Source organism: Canis lupus, chromosome 29 (genome assembly GCF_003254725.2).
Source record: "Canis lupus dingo isolate Sandy chromosome 29, ASM325472v2, whole genome shotgun sequence".
Taxonomy (NCBI): domain Eukaryota; kingdom Metazoa; phylum Chordata; class Mammalia; order Carnivora; family Canidae; genus Canis; species Canis lupus.
Genome location: NC_064271.1, coordinates 4623449 through 4648478, shown reverse-complemented (window position 1 = coordinate 4648478; position 25030 = coordinate 4623449). Strand labels below are relative to the sequence as shown.

The 25030-nt window shown below is 34.8% G+C and overlaps 1 protein-coding gene across 4 annotated transcripts in view; it reads left to right on the top strand.

Moving 5' to 3' along the window:
- Positions 1–25030, top strand: part of RB1CC1 (RB1 inducible coiled-coil 1) — a 98089-nt gene that overhangs the window by 70327 nt on the left and 2732 nt on the right. For 2 of the 4 annotated variants that reach the window (XM_025477727.3, XM_035708324.2), the window contains 7 exons: positions 6349–6514; positions 9264–9372; positions 9473–9713; positions 17754–17808; positions 18890–18937; positions 20668–20726; positions 22839–22975. In XM_025477727.3, coding sequence (XP_025333512.1) covers positions 6349–6514; positions 9264–9372; positions 9473–9713; positions 17754–17808; positions 18890–18937; positions 20668–20726; positions 22839–22975 — 815 coding nt within the window. The remainder of the gene's footprint in view (positions 1–6348; positions 6515–9263; positions 9373–9472; positions 9714–17753; positions 17809–18889; positions 18938–20667; positions 20727–22838; positions 22976–25030) is intronic. The other 2 variants (XM_025477730.3, XM_025477729.3) reach the window with 2 other exon arrangements.

The window sequence follows — 25030 nt, the reverse complement described above, 5'->3', positions numbered from 1 at the left end:
TTTCATGCTGTTTATGCTAATATTATTGAACTGTCTTCCACTTTAAGTGGTTATTTTACCCATGCATGATTTTTATAGCACAATGAATTAGTCATTTGAAAAACTGGTTCACTGAGTTATGCACATCTTATAAATACTGACATATTTTATTGACAGAAAAATTGGATGTGTTCACACACCTACCAGTTTTATAAGAAAGATCTTAAGGTACTAGAAAGTTCTCAAGCTCATAGTGGCAGGTAAAAGTTTTCTTTTTTTTTTTTTTTTTTTTTTTTGGTTTTTAAATAATTTTTGTGCCCATTGTAGGGCTTGAACTCATGACCCCAAGATCAAGAGTCGCATACTTTATTGACTGAGCCAGCCAGGTGCCTCAAGATTTCTAAAATTCTAATTTATTTTTAAACAATCTATTTTGCCATTGGTAATAAATGATCTTAGTTGTTCATTGAAGTAATAAGCCCACATTGGTCATTTTTGAGAAAATGTTCTATTGAAAATCCAAATCTAAACAACCAAAGATTGTCATTTTTCAAATAGAAATAGTAGAGCATGAAAAAAGTAGCAAATTCACATAGCAAAAAAAGTACAAGTACTTTTCTGTGAGACAGACATATTTCTATAAGTGGCAGAACTACTTTATATGTACTCATCACACTGAATACTAAAAAGGTGCATACTCAGTGGTCAGGGTTCAATAGTAATAATTCTTAATACATCATGTATATTCCAAAATAAACCTGAGTGCCTTGATGTAAAGGAAACAATGACTCCTTTCCCCACTTTGAGTGCCTTGATGTAAAGGAAACAATAACCCAAAAGTACAGTTTGGCACTATCATCTTTATGTTAAGGTGTCAGCAATTTTATCACCTGTGCAAATGTTAACAAGGTGTAAAAGATAAATATCATCTTAGTATTATTATGAAAATAGTTTTGATTTTGCTGATCTCTTGAAAGTGTTCTAGTCACCCCCAAGGTTCTGTGGATCACAATTTGAGAATCCTTGATACAGAGACCGGTTGACAAACTTTGTGTGAAGGGGCCACGTTGTAAATATTTAAGACTTTGTGGGTGATATGGTTTCTAGCCATGCTACTCAACTAGCAAGAGAGAAGTGAGACAATATAAATGAATGGTATGGCTGTGTTGCAGTACAACTTCAACTGTACAAACAGGTAAAGGCTGGATCTGGCCTGCAGGCTATTGTTTGCCTGCCTGTGGTCTAGAATATCTTATTTTGACATTTATCTTATTTTGACATTTTATTTTCTTTTGATGTTGGCTGTTAGGTCCAAATTTCCAGCAATAAATTTAGCAAGCTGTTAACATTGAATCAATCTAGAGTCTCTGATTATTGTATCAATACAGATAATATCGGCCCAAGTTACCATTATGTTTGCCTTTCCTTTTCTAACTCCTGTTGGATCCATCCCCATATATATTTCCTATATTGCTACCAAAATAAATGCAAAATTTTGCAGTTGTAATTCCTCCTTGGTTTGATTTTCAGCTCCTCTGGGATCTGGGGATTTGAAAGTAGAGATGAGTCTGTAAGTAAATAGTAAGGGAGCCACTTGAGAAGGATCAGCTTGTTGAAAAGATCTACTTGTTGAGATAGGGACCTCAGGCAAGATGACACTAATCTTCTCAGATGAGGGAAAAGAGGCTGTGGCTGCTGGGGAAAAAAGACTTACTGGGATAGTAGGGACAGCTGTGCCATCTCTAAAACCTTGCCACCTTTAGTCACCTGATCCACACAACTATAGGTATTAGCTGTTCTGCCATGGAACCCTAATCTCCCAGAGTTCCATTTTGTACTGGCAGTGAGGCCAGTGTCTTCAGATCGAGGATCAGAGAATCAATTCCGGACTCCTATCTTTGGTTTTTTTTTTTTTCCCCCCAAAGACCATATCTGTTAGGATTGAGTTTAGAAAACAATCTCTTTTGAATATTCCAGGATTAAAGGGTTTAATATTAGAACTCCTGTGAGTTTGGGGAGACCTAAGGGAGGGATGTGGTTAAGGGAGTTGCTGACAAAACCTGGGAATCTAGGTTCAAGGCTATCTGAAGCACCAAAAGTGAGTGGCCAATCAGAAAACTATTCTAGTTCCTTGGAGACTTCCACAGTTGTCTACTGTGATACCACTGCAGGTAGTTTACTTGGAAACCCCTCATGTAGCCCACATGTCTGGTCATAGTCACTTCTTAGAATGACAAACTCTCATTTAACATTCCAGATCTTGTGTGGGTATCTTTCATTGACAAATTTGAACTCAGAACTTACTGGGAAGGTCGTCCTGGACAAATGTAGTTCTAGGTTTCTCTGTCATGCAGTAGAAACGCTTGAAAAAGAATGAGGAAATCTTTAAGAAGAAATGATGCTGAGGTGATGACACTACCTAGCACACCTCCCTCCTTTCCACCACTTATTTGCTTGTTCATATGCCAGAAATGGCATGAAGAAACCAACTGCATGGGAGAAGCATCAGCAAAATATAAGATATTAATTGTATTCATAATGTTAAAAAGCTCCCACAAGTCAATGAGAAAAAGGCGGCAAGTTGTTCATTAGAAAAATGAACAGAAGATATGAACAACCAGATCGATGAAGAAATACAAATAGCTAATATGTGAATAGCTTTCCAATCTACTTGGGATTATGGAAATACAGAATTAAAATAAGATGTTTTTTCCTATATAACTGGGGAAAATTAAAATCAGTAATATACATTATTTTTAACAGGGAAAAAAGGCTTTCTCATACACCTGTGTACAAAGAAAATGAGTGTAGAGAATGTGCACGTGTGTTGAGTTGTTTGCAAATCTATGTACAACACTGTTCATTGCCATGCCTCCTGGGAGTTGATGTAGATTTGGATGAGTACAAGAGGAGCACTTCAGTTTTATAATTTTCATCTATTTTTAACATCATAAAAACAGTTTAAAAACTCCATGATAATATTTGTTTGGTAGACCCAAATGATAGGAAATAGTTCAAGCATTGTGACAATCTACTTTGTATTCAACACAAGTTTTCTAGTTCCTAGAAGTGTTGAGTATAATAGAATCTTTTTGCTAGCATACATTAATTTGTTAATGGTGGGGTAACCTATTAACCAGAAATGCTTTATTTCAGGTTCTGTATAAGGGTAGGAAGTGTTCCAGCTGATAACAAATGTATCCGCTTCCTTTAGTTCTAATTTCCAGGCCTTTTTAAGGGTATTAATATAAGACAGGATTATTTAAGTTTAGTTTGGGGTAGCAAACTGTATTGATAAGTGTTTTTAGATTTCTTAAGGTTTTATTTACTCATCTAACGAGAGCATGCGCACAACCAAGGGAAGCAGCAGACAGAGGGAAAGGGAAAAGCAGGCTCCCCTCTGATCAGGGAGCCCAGTGCAGGACTTGATCCCAGGACCCTAGGATCATGACCTGAGTGGAAGGCAGACACTTAACCCACTGAGCTACCCACACACTCCAGATTCCTTAGATTTCTATGCCAGTATTGCTAAACCAAATATATTCTTAATTATGAGATACTGTAATCTTTTCCTCGTGTCTTCCCTCTCACCCAGCACACACACATCTACTTACTCCCTAAAGAAAGTGAGGCGGTAGTGCTATAAAAAATAAAACTTTAGCTGTTACTATTTCATTGCTAGGGTTAATTCCCCCTGATGACAGAACCATTTGAGGTTGTACAGTAATGTTAAAGCACAACAGAATAATGTGGCCAACAGTTCCCTGGAACCTTTTCTGATAGGAGCCTCAAGCAATGTGACATAGCAGCATATAAAACCCCAAGAAACCCGTCTCCAACACAGTATGATTATTGACCTTTGTGTCATAAGCTCTCTTTTATTTGCTTTTGGCACCAAGAGTCTTTTTACCTTATGAATCAGCATATACCTAATCATTTAATGTGCTCATTCTGGGTATTTGGAATGATTGTGTATTCACAAAGAGGCAATGATGTCTTTACATTCTTGTGTGCTGAAAACTATCTTCTCCCATACCTGCCTCATCTTAGCACAGCACTGATCCTTGAGGTAAAGGGAACACTTCCCCAGGGTGTACCAGGCAACCCAAAGTTTCAACACACTTAGAAATTATAAATACCACTCATCTTTGTGCATGCACATGCAGTCAGACCATACTCTTAAAGGATTTTTAGCATCCTTTCTCATGCTGAAACCTCCTACTCTTTTTTTTTTTTTAAAGATTTTATTTATTTGAGAGAGAGCAGGGAGGAGATTGAGAAGCAGACTCCCCACTGAGCAGGGAACAGTGACAGGGCTCCATCCCAGGACCCCAGGGTCAAGATATAAGCCAAAGGGAGATGCTTAACCAACTGAGCCATCCAGGTGCCCCTCCCTTCTTTGTTACTCTGTTCCAGTATTCTTACCAATATCCTCAGAACAGTCTTTTACAAACCTAAATTTATACTTTGTCATTCTCTCTAGAAAAAATTCTGTAATGACTTTACATTGTACTTCTAATAAAACCCAGAATGTTTTCTGGTCATGATTGGATTTCCCCCTGCTTGTCTGACTTCATTCACTTCATTTACCACTATGGTCAGCCTTGCTTACCTGTGTGAAACATGGCTTTTTGCTTTTCTTATAACACTTCACCTGTTCTATAACTGTAGGGATAATTATTCAAAGTGTGTTTCATAATTGCCAAAGGTAGATATTAGCCAAACAGTATTGAAGAAAAACTAGTACATAAATCCTGCCTATACCAATTTTAATCCCTAACACTTTATTGTTACTAGTTGAGTTCATATTTATATTCTAGTTCCTAACACTAAAATTTATGTAACTTGTCAGGGTTTCCATCCATGCTGTAATTTTTACCTTCCATACCCCTCTCCTAGCCCTAAAGAAAAAAACCTTGAAAACAAATCTTACCTTATCCTTTCACTGCATTACAGATTAGGTTTTTTCCCAATTGAAGCCTTTCTGTAAACTCAGAATCTGTCTCAGACTTTGATAGAGGTAATATGTCTCTAACTTGCATATTTCATGTGTGGCCATTTAAAACTATCCCTTAGGAGAAAATGAATTAATATATTTTGTTAATAAATTTGGAAGAATGAATCGCAGCTAACAATTCTTTGTATGATTATCAATTGCTGTAATAATAGTATGATAATTTTATGAATTATGAAATTATATCAATAAATATAAACAATTTCAGTATCCACATTGATTATAAAATGCCTCTTGATCCCATAGGGTACATGAGTGGCTCATTTGGTTGAGCATCAGGCTTTTGATTTCAGCTCAGGTCATGATCTCGGGCTCCTGGGATCCAGCCTCGCATCAGGCTCTGCCCTCAGCACAGAGTCTGCTTGTCCCTCTCCCTCTGCTTTTCCCTCTACTCTTTTTTTGTTGTTCTCTCTCTCTCTCTAAAAATAAATTTAATTTTAAAAACTTCAATATGTCTCCCGATTCCCAAAACATTAAAGTGTGATTTAAAGTTGTGTAAATGTACATTTAAAGCAATCAGTTGACTTAGTCACTAAAATACCTTGGGAATATTTGCTAACATGATAGCCTCTCTCCTGTGGCTTAACACTTGTAACTCCTTTGGTGGGATTAATTACTTCATGAGCAAACTTTTTTTAATGTAAAAGATTAGTAGGTTGAAAGCAGATAAAATTAACTTCTGTGTCAGAAATTACAATACTTACTAACTTATGTTTGTGCCTTTTCTCCTTGCCTTGTCCTCTTATCTCTGGTGCTTTGCCAGCAACCCTTAGGGCTAGCTAGTTTCTAAGATTAGCAGAACTGAAATTTGAAGCTGAGTTCTTGAGGCATATTGAGTTTTTATATTGAAAACATTTGCACTTCCTGGCAGAAGCAAGTTATGAATTTATCAAATATAATCATAGTCTTTCACCATGTTTGTATCTATATTTATTTATTTATTTATTTTAATTTTTATTTATTTATGATAGTCACACACAGAGAGAGAGAGAGAGAGGCAGAGACACAGGCAGAGGGAGAAGCAGGCTCCATGCACCGGGAGCCCGACGTGGGATTCGATCCCGGGTCTCCAGGATCGCGCCCTGGGCCAAAGGCAGGCGCTAAACCGCTGCGCCACCCAGGGATCCCTGTATCTATATTTAATCTCTGTTAAACTTTTCCATTTTACTTGCTTCCCTTTCCTTGGCAGATAAAAGGGGGGGGGTTTACATAGAAATATCTCTAACAGCAATTAATTACTGTTAGGTTTAAGGAAGATACATAGCCTTTCTGATATGAACTAATTAAGATACTTGGTATACTTATGATTACATGTTATTTTCAAAAAAATTTTAATACTCTATATAATTTTCAAGTCTTGCCATTGAATCTACCAGAGAAGATTCTTCAAGCCTAGTTGCTGAACTTCAAGAAAAGCTTCAGGAAGAAAAAGCAAAGTTTTTAGAACAACTTGAAGAGCAAGAGAAAAGAAAGAATGAAGAAATGCAAAATGTTCGAACATCTCTGATTGCTGAACAACAGGTATGTTCCCTCACCCTAGTTTCATTTATTTTAGAATTAAAGTAGATAAACGTAAATTAACAAATATAATTTTTTTGTGTAGCAACGGTGGCTTAAATCATAGATGTGTTTTTCCTGCATTGACCCTGATATTATTTATTAGACATCTTCATGATAAAAGCATTTTCAATTCATTTTTTTTTAAAGCATTTTCAATTCAGATTAGTTTTTTATAACGTGAAGTGCTTCTACTGCTTCACATATATTTGAACTTTTCCCCCAAGCTCTCAAATTTTAGTATTATAAATTACATGCTGATCAGTACAAATTTCTTGTACTTTCTCTAATTTATATCATGTGACAGGCTAGTGGTACATAATGGTGGGCTACTGCTGAATTTTGCTGATTCGCTTATTAATAATATTGAGGAATGGTGAGAGGGTCAAGCTTGTGAGGGGAGCAAGAGCCAGACCACTAAGGACTAGGTTGCCTTGTTTGAGAGCTAGTGCTTCACCTCAGGCATCTGGATGACAAGCAGTTGGAGAGCAAATAAAGGAATCCACAGTTGGATTTCTATGTAATCAGCATTGCCCACTGGGGTGGGAAGAAAGTGGAGAACTGCCAGACATGGGCACCTGTGGGGACAGTGGGTGTCTGCTGTGACAGCTCAGGCCAGGGAGATAGTGACCTGATTTTTTTACCCTAAGGAATGCATTTCTGAAACAAGCACATTACATTAATGTCTTTGATTACATTAATGTCTTTGTAGTATTCAAGAAAAATACAGAAATATAGTTCAAAACCTGAAGGAACTTTACATTTTACTTAAACTTTACGTTTTAAGTTTTAAGGCCTGGGGAAAGGAAGAAGAGCCTGAAAAGGGGGAATGAGAAAGAGTAACCAAAAAAAGGAAAAACGTGGCTTTATGGAAGCCAATGAAATTAAGTGTTCAGGGAGGTGGAATTGCCAGTTTTAAGTAAGAATTACCAATGAAGAGATCATTAATGCTGCCTCTGCTTTTAAAAATCTGAGGTTGTACATTTCCTTTGTATGATTCATTCTATATAAAATGTATCTTTCACTCCCCGCTTTCTTTCTCTCTGTGCTCTTTGTGAGCTCATGGGCAATTTTAGATTCCAAAATTAAGTAGGGGATGAATTCATTGGCTGAAATAAGCTATTATAAATATTTGAGATGAATTAACTGAAACACAGTTATAAATATTAATCTTCTGTACATGCATAATATATAGAGAAATGTCTTAACAAAAGACATCATAAATGTTTTTTGAGGCATCTTCATTTCTGACTAGAGATGATTTTTTTTTTTAATTTTATTTATGATAGTCACAGAGAGAGGGAGAGAGAGAGAGAGAGAGGCAGAGACACAGGCAGAGGGAGAAGCAGGCTCCATGCACCGGGAGCCTGATGTGGGATTCGATCCCGGGTCTCCAGGATCGCACCCTGGGCCAAAGGCAGGCGCCAAACCGCTGCGCCACCCAGGGATCCCCTAGAGATGATTTTTAACTCCATCTTTAATGAATTAACTAATCTTGATCTAAAAATTCCATATTGCTATTAAGTCTCTGTTTTTAGCATTGTTGGCATTATGCATTGATTGAAGGATCATAGATTCTTAATTTTGGAATTGGAAATACTAGGCCTATGGGAAGTCAGTTTAGATCACTTACCATTCATCTATTGCCTTTACGTTTCAAGAAGATCTTAATGGAACTCTTATAAATGAATTTGTTCACAATTCAGTCATCTTTATAAAAGAAACTGCACTGAGAATTGCCAAATGGACTTATATGATCTGTGCAGGCACTTTGTTGTGTTTTTTTTTTTTTTTTTTTAAGATTTTATTTATTTATTCATAGAGACAGAGAGGCAGAGGGAGAAGCAGGCTCCATGCAGGGAGCCCAGTGTGGGACTTGATCCCAGGTCCCCAGGATCACACCCCAGGCTGCAGGCGGCGCCAAACCGCTGCGCCACCGGGGCTGCCCTGTGCAGGCACTTTGATACATGAGCTTCACAGTAGGAAAGTTTTTATAAAAAAATTGAAGAGGGACAAGTCAGTTAATATTAACCTGATGTGCAGTGGCTCTTGTAAATGTCCAGAAAAGAGAAGATGTGATAAAGTCATCTCTATAAAATATTATTATATTAATCAGGATTTAGCTAAATACAAAAGGAAGATTCCAGGAGAGGGAAGGTTATTAAAGAAAACGTAAACAGCACTTGTTAGGTTGTTGTCTTTCTTTCTCTCAATTTTAAAATCAGCTGCTGGGGCACCCCGAGTGGCTCAGCGGTTTAGTGCCACCTTCAGCCCGGGGCGTGATCCTGTAGACCCGGGAACGAGTCCCATGTCGGGCTCCCTGCATGGAGCCTACTTCTCCCTCTGCCTGTGTCTCTGCCTTTCTCTCTATGTGCCTATCATGAATAAATAAATAAATAGAATCTAAAAAAAAAAAAGTAAAATCAGCTGCTAGTGCTTTGACAATAAATATGTAGACCGTGATGAAAAAATAGAATTCATTTCCAAAGTATTAAATTGGAGCATATCTTAAATAGGAACCAGCATATCATAACACAGTTTCATTGTACTTAAAACAGTATAGCATTCTTATTAAAAAATGAACATCATTTGTCATTTGCACTTTATCTTCTCCACATACTAGTGTGCCATGTAAAAATATTTGCCAGTTTCTTTAGCCCTAGTTGCTGTGTACATGCAGACAATTTAAGTAGTTGTCGTTCTCTTGTTCCAGACCAATTTTAACACTGTTTTAACGAGAGAGAAAATGAGAAAAGAAAATATAATCAATGATCTTAGCGATAAGCTGAAAAGTACAATGCAACAGCAAGAGCGAGATAAAGGTTAGTAATATTTCATAATGTATTTTTAAGTTTTTTTTAAATTTAAAAAAATTATATGAAACGTTTCGTAATGTTATTTCAACTTGGGGGGGTCCTTCAGATTTGATAGAGTCACTCTCTGAAGATCGAGCTCGTTTGCTTGAGGAAAAGAAAAAACTTGAAGAAGAAGTCAGTAAGTTGCGTAGTAGCAGTTTTGTTCCTTCAGCATACGTAGCTGCAGCCCCAGAACTTTATGGAGCTTGTGCACCTGAACTCCCAGGTGAAACAGAGAGATCAGCAATGGAAACACAAGATGAAGGAAAAGTGGATTCAGCAATGGAGACAAGTATGATGTCTGTACAGTAAGTACATATGTCTTCAACTGCTTTAAGTAATGCAGGCTTTTAAACCACTAGTGCAGTTCTGCAAGCTAAAAGCTCTGAAGGTAGGAAATATGTGTTGTCGTCCACAGCCCATATATCTGAAAATTGTCCCTTTTAAATTCCTTTAAGCTATGAATTTTAGAACTATCGTAGATTGTGTGTGTATATATATGAGTCACTTTGGCCTATTTCCTACTTTATGCACCAAACTCATCATAGGCTGCCCTGAGAAGGACCACTGCAGTAGTGTCAAGCTATGCTTATTAACAGGAAGTGTTTAAATTTTGAGGTTCATTACCTAAGACGAAAAGGCATAATTATAGTAATGAATATATTTCTTTGGATGACTGTGTATTGGGTGGGGGAAGGCAAAGGAATTTTTTGAAAAGTAAAAATGTATGCAGCTTTCCGCTTAGTTTAAAAGGAGAAACTGATTAATTTGAGTCTTGGAAAGGTATAAGGCTTTAAGAATCTATGTGAAAAAGACTGTTAAATAAGCTGTAATTTAAAAAGTCAAGGCACAAACCTATATAGCCCATAGTAATTAGAAAACATAAATGACAGAAATAAGTCCAAACATTTTAAAACCAACCACAACAAAACCTCTTAGGTAAAAAAGCAGCCAATTGAATTCTACATACGCAAAGCACCTAAAGAAAAATTATAAGGGAAAAAATATATAAACCATTCAAGCAAAAGGTTTTTATAAGTTTAAGAAAAAGTTTCATATATAGAAGAAGCACAGTTTAACCGTAGGCAATTGGCTATTGACTTGTAGATGCTTGAAAATGTGACTTTGATCCATTGTATAGGAATGGAAAATGGATTAAAACTAGAATGAGAACTTTCAGAGTCACGGTAACAATAGAGCTTCTTCGTCAGGACACAATGAAGTAAAAAATAAAGCAATAGAGAAACAGTTAAGAAAATTCACTATATACCAGATCACAAAGGAAGTCTCAGGGTTCTAAATATTGATATAATTACAGGCATTAAACATAAGTAATTGACAATTAGTAAGAAAAATAGAAGTGTATACATTTGGAAATTTGAATACCTGTATATTCAACATAGATATTGATTAGAAAATGGAAATTTTGTTAAAGTATAAGCAAAAATATCAAAAAATGAGAGATCTAATGAATGTGGTAACACTGGGAGAATTCTATAATCTCATATATAAGAAAATGAAATTGATAAATATATGTGAGCCATGATAAATAACAAGTAAAAAGAAATACAAGTAAATATGTGGAATGAATGGAACCATAACCACAGGTGGTGTGGTTTTAGAAATTGTAGAGAATAAGATACAGGTTAATCTCATTTGTTAATATATGTATAAGAAAAATCCAAAAGACAATATTAGCATTTCAATACAGTGGACTGTTATGATCATCATGACTCAGTGGAATGCAATAATAATAATTAAACCTCAGAATATCTCAATGTAACCATATATACTAATCACATGAAAAGGATTATGTGATCATCTGGATGCAGAAATTAGAACTGATAAAACTCAGTGCCCATTCATTAAAAATATTTTTTTTTAAACTTAGCAAACTGGAAGTAGAGGGGAACTTTCTTAATTTGAAAGAGTATACATGAGACACTTAAGAGCAAACATTATATTCAATGTTGAAACATTTAGAAGAATTTTCCACAATTTTAGGAAGAATGCCAGCATGCCAGCTGTCACCATCACTATTCTTCTGCAAGACAGTAAACAATAAATGTTGGCAAGTCTTAACCGTCATGATGTCATGATAATGTCCTTTTCAAACCACATAGACCTAACAAACTATTAAAAGTAATGACTACCTCAGAGTATACATCATAAATATATCAGAAATAGAGCAGTTTACATGTATTTACCACCAAAAGCTGATTTGAATATATATGTGTGTGTGCATGTGTGTATATATATACACATATGTGTGTGTGTGTGTATATAAGATCCCAATAAAAATTTAAGGATTAGGATTTAACAAAAAATGTGCAAGACCCTTGTGAAGAAAGCTGTAGAACTTTATGAATGATATTAAAAGTCTTGAAAGTTAAAGATGGATGGAAATACAGTATTGTAAAGATACTCTTTTCTCATCAGATTTATTTTTTTTATTTTTGTTTTTTAAGATTTTATTTATTTATTCACAAGAGCCACAGAGAGAGAGAGAGAGGCAGAGACACAGGCAGACAGAGAAGCAGGCTCCATTGCATGGAGCCCGACTACTTGGAACTCGATCTAGGACCTCAGGATCATGCCCTGGGCTGAAGGCAGCGCTAGACTGCTGAGCCACCCAGGCTGCCTTCACAGATTTATTCAGTTATTTAATCTGTACCCAACTAAAATTTCAACAGGATAAGTAGGTAAAATTTGATGTTGGATGTTAAAATTCATATAGAAAAATAAATGTGCAAAAACAGTTGATAACATTTTCAAAAAATATCAGTGAACAGGAATTTATCCTGCTGAGTGTTAAGATAATAGTCCTTTTTTTTTTTTTTAAGACTTTATTTATTCATGAGAGACACAGAGAGAGAAAGAAAGAAAGAGAGGCAGAAACATAGGTAGAGGGAGAAGCAGGCTCCATGCAGGGAGCCTGATGTGGGACTCGATCTCAGGTCTCCAGGATCATACCCCGAGCTGAAGGCAGCACTAAATCGCTAAGCCACCTGGGCTGCCCAAGATACAGTCTTAAGCTATATAGATAATTCTATATATTATTGATAAAGTCACAAGTAAATAGATTTTTATATTATATGCCAAAAATATTACAAATGTATTAAGACTAAAGATTTCTTTAACATACATACATTATTTCTTAAAGTATAGACTAATGTGGAATAGGGAAGCACAAGATAAAGACTAATAAATGTTACATCAAAATTTCTCTCTCACACACATATCCACACACACACACACAAAGAGAAATCTTTTACTTTGATGAATATACCTACTTCCTTAGTTGTAGTGGTGGTATCATGGGTGTATAGTCTATGTCCAGACTTATCAGGATGTGTACATGAAATGTGTGCAAATTTTTGCATATCAGTTATTATACCTCAATAAAACTAAGAAAGAAAATTCAGGCTAGTAATGCCAACTTGGCCCGTTCCTGATTTCTTGTTAAATGTGCTGGTTTCTTATTTCAGTTTACTTTAGGAATTTCCCCCTTAATTTTCTATTTGTGTTTCTGAAGTACTAGAACAAAACTGCTTGTTTTCGAAAAATTAAAAGTAGTGGATTAGCAATCGTTCTTCAAGTTCCTTCTCTAGATAAGCAGTATCAGAATTAGCATTAAACTCCTTAAAATTAAAATCTTGGGACCCTTCCAAATCGTACTGGATGAGAAATTCCACATCAAGTTCAGTTCTGAGATATTAAGGAAATATCTCAAAGCTATAGATGCAGATATTCTCAAAAAAAAATACTAATAAATCCAGCAATATACAAAAGGGATTCTTACTGGGTTTATCCCAGGAATGCGATATTGGCTGAATATTTTAAAATTAGTTTATGTAATAATATACCATATCAGTATCAATAAAGAGAAAGCGGGGATCCCTGGGTGGCTTAGCGGTTTCGCACCTGCCTTTGGCCCAGGGCGTGATCCTGGAGTCCCGGGATCGGGTCCCGCGTTGGGCTCCCGGCATGGAGCCTGCTTCTCCCTCTCCCTCTGCCTGTGTCTCTGCCTCTCTCTCTCTCTCTCTCTCTATCATAAATAAATTTTAAAAATTTTAAAAATAAATAAATAGATAGATAGATAGATAGATAGATAGATAGAAAGCATTTAAACACTTAGTAAAATAGGAATTGAAGAGAACTTCCTCAGCTTAATAAAAGGCATCTAAGAAAGCCCACAAGTAAGATCATACTCAGTGATGAAAGAAATGCTTTTCCCCTAAAAATCAAGAGGAAAAAGATCAATTGAGGTTCTATAAAGGGCACTCAGGCACAAGAAACTATAGGCATATTCCATATTCCATTTTGGAAAGGAAGAAATTAAACTATAACATGATCTTGTACATTGACAATCCCAGGAATTTCACTAAAAATCTAAATGTTTAACAAAAGTTCAAGATTCATACACTGAAGGTTACAAAGCTTTATGAGCAAAATTGAAGACTTCAAAAGACATGATAAGTTCATTGATTGGAAGAGTTAATCTTAGACCACCTGGCTGGCTCAGTCGGTAGAGCATGCGATGCTTGATCTCAGGGTTGTGAGTTCAAGCCCCACATTGGTTGTAGGGATTACATAAAAATGAAATCTTTAAAGAAATAAAAAAAGGAAAACTTAAGGTAGCAGTCCCCTGTGATCTGCCCTTTTTTGCAGAAGTAGACAGTGGGTCCTAAAATTCATATGGAAATGCAGTTAACTCAAAATAACCAAAACAGTATGCAAGAAATAAGAATGAAGTTGAAAATATACATATTATTTCAAAAATTAATACAAAGCCAGGGTAATCAAGACAGTATGGTAGTAGCCTGATTTATATATTTGTGTTTGTATAGATCACTGAAATAGAATTGAGAGTCCAGAAATAAGCCCTTATATTTATAGTCATTTGAACCCTTGCATTATGGTCAAAGGTTTGTATAGATCACTGAAATAGAATTGAGAGTCCAGAAATAAGCCCTTATATTTATAGTCATTTGAACCCTTGCATTATGGTCAAAGGTAGCAAGAGAATTCAGTGGAAAAGAATGAAATTGGTTCTTCTATTTACCTTATAAGACAAATCAACAAATTAATAAAATATCACACACTTAAATGTAAAAGCAAAAATTACAAGTAAATCTTTGTGATCTTATATTAGTCAAAGCCTCTTCCTGAAAGAATTAACAGTTAGAGGAAGATATAATTCCTGCCTCAGTCAAGCTGATTAAAATGTAATTGGGGAATTACACATGTGGAAGAATTTAAAACATTAAGTTACAATACTACATTACTGCTAATACCAGGCACACAATGAATCATAAGAGATTGCTGTGTACAATTATTCCCAATAAATTGGACAATCTAGAAGACCTGGAAACATTCCTAAAAACATACAATCAAATAAGACTGAATTGTGAAGAAATAAAAAATCTAAACAGGCCAATTAATACCAAGGAGATTGAATCTATAATTAAAAGGTCCCAGTCAAAAGTCCAAGACCAGGTGACTTCACTGGTGAATTATATCAAACTTTTTTTAAAGAACTAATACCAAACTTCCTGAAAGTCTTCTAAAACAGAGAAGAGGAAAGAACTCTACTGAACTCATTATACAAAGCCCACATTACCTTGATAACCAAACCTAACAAGAAAAGTACAAGAAAAATACAGAATATCCCTAATGAACAGATGCAGAAATCCTCAGCAAAATATTAGTAAATTGAATTCAGCAGTACATAAAGGTGCATAACTGTGATCAAGTAGGATTTATTCCAGGGATCCAAGGGTGGCTCAATATCTGCAAATCAGTGTGATATACCACTTTGACAAAGTTTGACAATCATTTCATCATTTCAGTCTGTGAAGAAAAAGCAGTTGACAAAATTACCAACATCTTTAATTATAAAAACTCTTAAAGTAGATAAAGAGTAAATGTTCCTCAACATAACAAAGGCCATATATGAGAAACCCACATCATACTCAACAGTGCAATGCTGGAAGTTTTTAAGATCAGGAATAAGACAAAGATGACCACTCTCACCACTTTTATTCAACATAGTGTACTGGAAGTCCTCGCCCGAGCAATTAGGCAAGAAAAGGAAATAAAAAAGACCCAAATAGACAAGGAAGATGTAAAATTACCTCTTTGTAGGTGACATGACATTATATGTAGAAAATTCTAAAGACCACAAAAACCGTTAGAAGTAATCATAAATTTAGTAAAGTGCAGGACATGAAATCAGTAGTGTTTAACTAACAGATTTGAGGAAACAATTCCTTTTATATTTGCATCAAAAAGAATACAATTCCTAGGAATAAATTTAACCAATGAGGTGAAAGATTTGTATAGTGAAAACTACACAACATTGGTGAAATTGAAGAAGACAAAAATTAATAGAATAGGTTGCAAGATTAATATTAATTGGGGGGGGGGTTTCATTGGAAGCAAAAGCAACAGTTAAATAGGTGGGAATACATCAATCTAAAAAGCTTCCTTACAGGGCAGCCCCTGGTGGCTCAGCAGTTTAGCGCCAACTTCAGCCCAGGGCGTGATCCTGGAGACCCGGGATCGAGTTCCATGTTGGGCTCCCTACATATGGAGCCTGCTTCTCCCTCTCCCTGTGTGTCTGCATCTCTCTGTCTTCTCATGAATAAATAAATAAAATCTTAAAAAAAAATAAAAATAAAAAGCTTCCATACATCAATAAAATGAAAAGGCAACCTATGGAGTGGGAAAAAAAATATTTGCAAATAATATATCTGATAAATTATTAATGTCTGAAGTATGTAAAGAACTCACATTCAATAGCAAAGAAACAACCCAATTAAAAAGTAAGCAAAAAAATAGACATTTTTCCAAAGATGACCTACAGATGGCCAACAAGTATATGGAAAAGTGCTCAATGTCACTAATCATCAGGGAAATACAAATCAGAACCAATAAGATATCAGTCACATCATATCTATCAGGATGTCTTATTAAAGAGACAATCAGTAGATAACAAATGCTATCAAGGATGTGGAAAAGAGGGAGCCCTCAGGCACTCTTAGTGGAAATGTAAATTGGCACAGTCACTATAGAAGAAAGTATGGAAGTTCCTCAAAAACTTAAAAGTAGAACCACCATATGATCCAGCAGTCTCCTCTCTGGGTGTATACATGCAAAGGAAATGAAGCCATTATCTCAAAGAGATTTCCGTGCTCCCATGTTCATTGCAGCATTATTCACAGTAGCCAACACATGGAAACACCTAAGTATTCTTTCATGGATGAATGGATAAAGAAAGTAGGTAAGAAAATGGTGAATAAAAGTATATAATGGATTATTATTCAGCCATAAGAAAGAAGAAAATTCTGCCGTTTGCAACAACATGGATGAACCTGGAGGCCAATATGCTAAGTGAAATAAGCCAGACAGAGAAAGACAAATACTGCATAGTATCCTTCATAGAGTAGAAAAGTGGTTGCCAAGAGCTGGGGGAGTGACAGACTTCCAGTTATAATTAAGACCTGAGGATATATATAACCTGGACAGAAAATGGTAACACTGTGTTATATATTTGTATATTTGAAATTTGATAGGAGAGTAGAATTTCAGTGTTTTTGTGCCTTGCAAAAAAGGTAAGTGGTAGAGGTATTAGTTAACTCAGCAGAGGGTCAGCTTTCACAATGTGTACATATATCAAGTCGTCATATTTTATCCTTTGAATGTCTCACAATTTTATTTCCCAGTTGTGCTTCAGTAAAAAATTGTAGTAAAAATATAAAATAAAAGCCTATACTCAGTTACATTTTTTTCTTTCAAATTTTTGGTTATTTTAGTGTGATAGATTCACACATGGCACAGTAACTAGCACATTTATAGCCACTTAATAGTACTTTTGAAGTCTTTATTGATATTTGGTTTATTTTTTGTACAATGAAACTTTAAATTCTATAGCTTACTCAAGGACGTGTAGCATTTTGTTTTGTCTCTATTTTTAATGGTGAAGCCACCCAAAAGATACCACTTTATTGGTAACATAGATTAACCCATAGTAAGAAAAATGGTTCTTAATCCTTGGGGAAAAAAACTTAAAATTCAAAAGACCTTATCCCTAGAAAAATGCAGACACAAAGTTTCACTTATAATTTGAAACAATTTTTAGATCTAGGTTCAATATCTGGCACAAGGAATATATATACACCATTGAAATGTATTCTAATTTAAGCAGACTGCTTTTGAAAATTTAAGTATAAACCTTTAAATTTTTATGATGCTGTGTATTAATAGTTAAGTTTCCAAATCTCACTGCAAAGTATAAAGTCCAGAATTTTAAATGACTTGAACTAAAATAAATCCTTCTCTTTTAGAGAAAATATCCATATGCTATCTGAAGAAAAACAGAGAATAATGCTGTTAGAACGAGTAAGTAAATTGGTTTCTTGAAATACAGTGTTTGCTGTGTTCATTCTGGGAATGTAGTTGCCTAAACCTTACATTGAAAACATACCCCATTGTGTTTATAAATTAGATCCTTTTTTAATAGTTACTTTTGGGGTTAATGTTTTGAGAATTCTTTTTTTTTTTTTTAATCCAACTGACTAAATGTTTTACAGTATTTCAGTCCTCTTATTTTCATTTCTTCCCAATAAATGAAGTCTCTCAGTAAGAAAGATAGATGATCTTTATAAAATGAGTATACAGAATAATGGTTTTATTCAGTAACAGTTAAGAATGCAACAAAACATTATAAATATAAACTTCTTGTATTTCAAAAGCAAGGTAAAGATTTTCTAGAATTGGGTGAAAATAGTATATGAATAATAAGAAAAGCTAAGAGGTTTTTTTTTTTTTTTGAGATAAATTGAAATTAACAGGAAATTGTCCAAGGGTTTCCTCCCATTTGTACTACCCAGGTTATATGTAATTTTGTTTCAAATTAAACATATCTTTGTTCATAGACCACTTTTCATTCCTTAGGCTTTTAAGATTTTCTACATTTTCTTTTGCTTTTTCCAAGCTTAATTGTCAAGATAAGAAGCCAAAATAAAAAAAAAAAAAGAAGCCAAAATAACTTTGTGTTCTGTTATGCATTCTTTTGTTATTAAAGGGTTGTGTGATTGTCTTTGTCAAAAATCAGCTGAAGTGTGTGTTAAAACTACAGAATCCTCCTATTAGGGCAGTCCTGTTCCTATCCCTTGTCTATCCCCCTGCAGAGTCTTTGGGGATAGATCTCAGCTATTTACTGCATATTTACAAGTGCCAAAGTAATTCTAATGCATATTAAGCTTTGAGAAATTTAAGCTTATTACGTAAATGTACCTAAAATTGTTCTAATTCTCTTGAGCCTATAAATAATTAAAACAGTTGGAAAGGACCCATAAAAAAGAATATCCATACTAGATCAGAACATTAATGTGAAGATTCAGAAAATTTTGACAATTATTAAGTTTCAGTTTAAGAAGGTACAAGGGATAAACACAGGTCTTATTTTTTTCTCCCACAGACATTACAGTTGAAAGAAGAAGAAAACAAGCGATTAAATCAAAGACTGGTAAGTTATTTTTCTTGCCCAATAGATGTTAACATCTCAAAATGTTTTGCATTATCTTTCATTATAAATACCATCAGATGTATGGCTTGAGTAATTTATTTCTAGTAGTTTCATTGGGCCATGTGGATCATTGATGACTTGATTCTCAGAGTGATGACTTTGGGTCAGATTTACCGTCTGTGGCAATAGAGGTAACCAGGTGGACTGCCTTACTAATGTACTGTTAAAATCAGTCAACAAAATCAAGGCAGTGTTTCTGATGATTGATAAGTTATGATCGCTTAGGATTCCATAATTATATGTATTTATAACATCAAGTTAGGAATCTTGAGTCAGTAACTAAGTTAGAGGTACTTTTCATAAGCCTTTTGAAAATTGACATGTTCACTTGTAAGTATGCATAATTAATATTTGGTATCCCTTCACTTTTTTTTTTTTTAACTTAAATTGTTTTATCCTGCATTTTCTTTTGCTCTTTCCAAGCTTAATTGTCAAGATTTATCCTGACACCTTGCATGAGACACTGTATGGTCTTCTGAATTAATCTGGGTTCTGCCCTAACCTGTAAACTTAACCAATTGTCTAAACAGTTCTATAGTTGATCTTACATGCTTTAATAAAGCAATTGCTTTATTTTTCAACTTTTAATAATTGTAATTTATAAAGAAATAGGAATAATCTAGAGCCAGTGTTTAATACTTTTGAAAAGATTTGAGATATTGACTGGAATTGAGCTTTTAAAAGTATTTATCTTGTAGGGAAATATCTTTCTTTTATTATGCCTTTCTTCCCCAACTTGAACAGCAAAATTACATCTGAATTCTATAGTCATCAATCACGTATTCAATTAGTCTATAGTCATTCTAGTCAATCATTAATCATCAAGATAATCGTGCGGCTATTTGCTATTTTTGTAATTAGAGAAAACTGGTGTTCAAAAAGACGGAAAGAGTTTCCTAATCCTAGACATCATTCAATATGCTGCTTTATGCTGTATTTCCAATAGAATATAGGCTCTATTTGGTAAGGATTATAGTCAGTTTTGTCTGTGTTCCTCGCACCTGGAATAGTAACTGGTATACAGTTGTTGCTTGGGAAGTGTTTATGAATGAACAAATTTTGCCCTTCAGATCCAAAGAGTACCCCACCCAGAAAGGTGTCTCAGTGTAAAGCATACTTTCATGTCAATTTTTGACTGCTTTCACACAGTGCTTTCTTAAATCTACACCCTCATTTATAATGTAAGAAAAACTTAAGCTTTTTTAAAAATCAAAATACAATTTAATATGGTCTAGAAAATGGTCAACCTTGTCTAATGAGATATTGGGCCTTCGAATAAAATTTTCCTAAAGTTTTTTGGTTCTTTTACCAAAAGGAGAAACTGGAAACTGATTTGTAATAGTGGCAAACTATTCTCCAAAACTTGTCAGTCTCTACTCTTTGATATTTCTAATATTAACTATATAATTACATATATGATTTTATATTTAGTTTTTAGTGCAACCAAATTTGATTAAGAAAATAACCATAAGTAAAAACGTAGGTGAATTTGTCCATTAAAAATCACTGTTGAAGGAAAGGAATTATATTAATGAACCTCATATTTTGGACTCTTAAAAGTTGGGACACAGATGTGAATATGTGTGACATCAAAAGAAATTTTTGCAACAAGGACCTAATAAATATATGTGGTGCTTTATATAAGCCTTATGAACTATTCATTTTTTTAGATGTCTCAGAGCATGTCTTCCGTATCCTCAAGGCATTCTGAAAAAATAGCTATTAGAGAGTAAGTATTATATTTTCTGTTTTTCATGTGGAGTAAGTTTGTTGACTTGGATAGTATTAAACTGTTAATGAAAATATATTTCATTGCCTATAATCCTTCAGATTCAGGTACATTGAGCTGAGTGTTTTGTACCTATTGGTAGTAAAAAAATTTTTAGTAAAAAGCAAAGCTTTTCTAAATTTTTACTCTTAGGAACATTAGGATTATATTCGAACTCATTCCTATTGCAGCTTCAGTTATCATTTTCACACGAATATTCCTGAAATCTCTTTGACTACTTTTCAGCTAATGCCATGTCTTTTAAAACCCATTTATCATTTTAGTCTTTTTTATTTTCAGTTGGAGAGTCAATTAGGAGATTTTTTTAAGTTGCAATGCTTCCTCATTTTATTTTTCAGACTTCATTTTATTGATATACTACAAATTCATAATACACTGTCAGTTAAGTAATTTCATAGACAGTGTTACAGGATCACATTACTATATATTGGAGTTTGGCATGGTCTTTTTGAAAAGGAGAGTCTCTGTAATACAGTTTTCAAAAAGCATTGTTACCAGCTCATGAACCCTGGTTGGTCTTCTATACTTATCAATACAGATACAAAAATCAGTAAACTAAATATTTTCATAAGACCCTTTTTTTTTTTGGTCTGTAACAAGTCTGTCAACTAAATTTTTGGGTGTCACATATCTGTGACTTTTGACCTTCAACCCTTCATTAGAATTTTATCTTTTCTCTGTGATTTTAAAAGACTAGGTGGTATCTGGTTTTATGTATTAGCTGTCTGTCAATTCAAATCCAGTTTTTGGCTTTCAAAGATTAAAGTGAGATGAGCTTTAAAAAAAAGGTTTTTTTTTTTTTTTTTTTTTTTTTTTTTTAACTGCCTAAAGAGAGGCCCTGTCTACCTTTTAAAGGTATTCTGTTTGGTATTTAGCCAAAACAGCACCTGCCACATCTTGATAGGAAGGCATCAAATATTTGTAAGATAAGCAATTAATGAATAAAAAGCTGTTATCCCTTAAAAGCTTTCCCAGTGATTTTGATAATTTATCAGGTTCAAGACCTACTGAATTAAATTATCTTGACAACTAAGAAATTCGAGGTTAACTTTTTTTTTAACACACAGTGTTATATTGGTTTAAGGAGTACAAAATAGTGATTCTGCAATTCTACACGTTATTCACTGTTCATCATGATAAGTGTACTCTTAATCCCTGTCACTTATTTGACCCGTCTCCCCTGCACCCCACCTCACCCCTGGTAACTAACCGTCACTACTCTTACTCAACATAGTACTGGAAGTCCTGGCCACAGCAGTCATATAACAAAAAGAAATAAAAGGCGTTCCAATTGACAAAGGGGGGAAGTAAAACTGATGACTTGATACTATGTAGAAAACCCTAAAGGCTCCACCAAAAAACTGCTAGAACTGATAAATTCAGTAAAGTCACAAGATAACTTTCAAGGCCTGTTGATATTTTGAACAGCATTTCTAAAAATGATTCTAAGGAGACAGAACCAATTAACGTATATGGACAGTTGTACCCACTTTCTTCCCTTGGCTTGTTCTTTCAGGCCTTCACCCTAAAGCAGTAATTTCAGTTGACTTGTTTAAACCTAATTAAGTATATGAACTGAGCACAATTGGTTTTTCTTTCAAATTGAAGAACTCTATACCTGGATATGGGAGAAAGAGTATGTAGTCTTTCTTTGACACTGTGACTGACTATAAGTAAGTTCACTCAGAATTGGTTTCATGTTCTAAGATAGAAGATGACAATGAATATCCTCTGCCTGTAATTGGTGACTATAATAGGTGCCCCCCCATCCAAACATTTTTTTTTTTATTTTTTAAAGCTATAGATAGTATTAGAAATTTTTAAATTTTTGTCTTTGATAGTCATGGGCATCATCCTTTGAACATCTGCTGTGTATGACCAGCACTCCCACTGGGAGCAGGGTAGAGTTTTAAAAAAAAATTGTTAATGTGAGTTTTAATAATGTATTGATATTTGAATATATGGCTGAACATTGCAGAATATATACTTAAAGTTTTCAGAAGGAGGGTAGCAGTAAGCCTTTAGGATAATAAATTACGTTTCTTTACTCAGTTTTCAGGTGGGAGATTTGGTACTCATCATCCTAGACGAGCGCCATGACAATTATGTATTATTTACTGTTAGTCCAACCTTGTATTTTCTGCATTCGGAGTCTCTGCCTGCCCTGGATCTCAAACCAGGTGAGGGTGGTAAGTGTCACATCCATAACTAAAATAATAAACCTAGAGTGGAGAGAATATATCAAAGACTTTCCTACCATCTTGTCTAATTATAACAGAATTAAATCACTAAGAAGGAATTCTGCTTAATGTTTTTTGTTTTGTTCTATAAAATATGCTCTGTACAGAATATTTTCCTGGATTATACAGACATTTGAAAATTAGAGTGTATTTAATGACGTTGGGTCAGATATTTCATGCCCTAGCAAAAACAGAATTATATTGTCAAAATTCCCTTAAATGCAGCTTATTTAAGTTTAGTTTACACTCATTTGTTTACAAAGGCAATAAAGACTTTTTTAGGGAAAAAAATTCTCTATGTCTTTCTGTCCTGTTTATCATCTTATGTTCCTACTTTGTTTTTAATTAAACTTGTCAATACTTAGTTTTTTTAAGGCTTTTTAAGAAAAGTTTTATTAAAATTTACTAAATGACAGTGTCTTATATATTACTTTGATCATTAAAGAATAGATGGCTTGGGATACTTTAGCTTAAATACAATTATTAAATGTAAGAATATATGTCTGTCTACATTGATGTTTGTTTGGTATGACTTACCAACATGGGCAAATACCAACTCTTGAACTAGGCCAGTGTCACATCACTTCATCATGGCTGTGGGTGATGGGTTATATAGAATGTCCATAGACTTATATAGTTTTCGTATAACCTTGAAAAATGAGAAGATAAGCTAACAACTTATTGATTTTGTGCATTGAAAACAGTGAACTTAGTATTTTTTTTTTTTTCCTGTGGATGTCTTTGTTTCTGATTTCTTTTTTGTTGTTATTGGTTTTTGTTTGTTTCGGATTTCTTTAAAGTTTTTATTTGAAAATTATATTTAAATTTACCAATGAGCAGTGCCTGGGTGGCTCAGTGGTTGAGTGTCTGTCTTTGGCTCAGGGCATGATCCTGGAGTCCCAGGATCGAGTCCCACATCTGGCTCCCTGCATGGAGCCTGCTTCTCTCTCTGCCTGTGTCTCTCCCTCTGTGTGTGTGTGTGTGTTTCTCATAAATAAATAAAATAAAAATCTTTAAAAATAAGTAAATAAGTAAGTTTACCAATGAGTTGCATGGTAAGTACAGTGAAAAACAAAAAGGACCCATACACCTTTACTCAGATTCACCTGTTCTTAACATTCTGCTCCATTTGCATTATGTACATGTGTATGTCTAAATGTATAAATACATAAATATACACAAATGTGTGCTTGTTTTTGTTGCCAGAACCATATGAGGCTTATATAACTTATATAAGTTATATCATGGATCTTTGTTTTTAAATATTTCAATATGCATTTCCCAAGAATAAGAGGGTATTGTTTAAATCTAGGAAACACTTGAGGTGCCTGGGTGGGGCTCAGTCAGTTGAGTGTGTGACTCTTGGTTTTGGCTCAGGCCATACATAACCTTAGGGTCCTGGGATCAAGCCCTGAGTTGGGCTCCATGCTCAGGGTGTGGAGTCTGCTTGAAGATTCTCTTCTTCTGCCCCTCCCTCCACATGCACATGCTCTTTCTCAAGTAAATCTTAAAAAAAATAAATCTTGGAAGACTTATAAATCTTTATAGTCTTAAAGGTTTACAATGCATATTATTTTAAAGGCTCAGAAGTCTTGGAGAAAAGAATGTATTTAACAATTTTACGTGGGGGATCCCTGGGTGGCTCAGGGGGTTAGCACCGCCTGCAGCCCAGGGCGTGATCCTGGGGTCCCGGGATCAAGTCCCACGTCTGGCTCTCTGCACAGAGCCTGCTTCTCCATCTGCCTGTGTCTCTGCCTCTGTGTGTGTGTGTGTGTGTGTGTGTGTGTGTGTGTCTCATGAATAAATAAAATCGTTTAAAAAAAAAAACAATTTTACTTTACCAAGGAACTCCACCCTTCTCTCCCCCACCCTACCCAACCACCCTCCCCCTTTTTTGAGAAATACAGAACAGAGAATACCAAATGGAGATGATGCTACCCTACCCCTGTGTCATTGCCATGGGGATTATTAGAGTGTTTTTATGGCCATGACAGTGAGACTGCT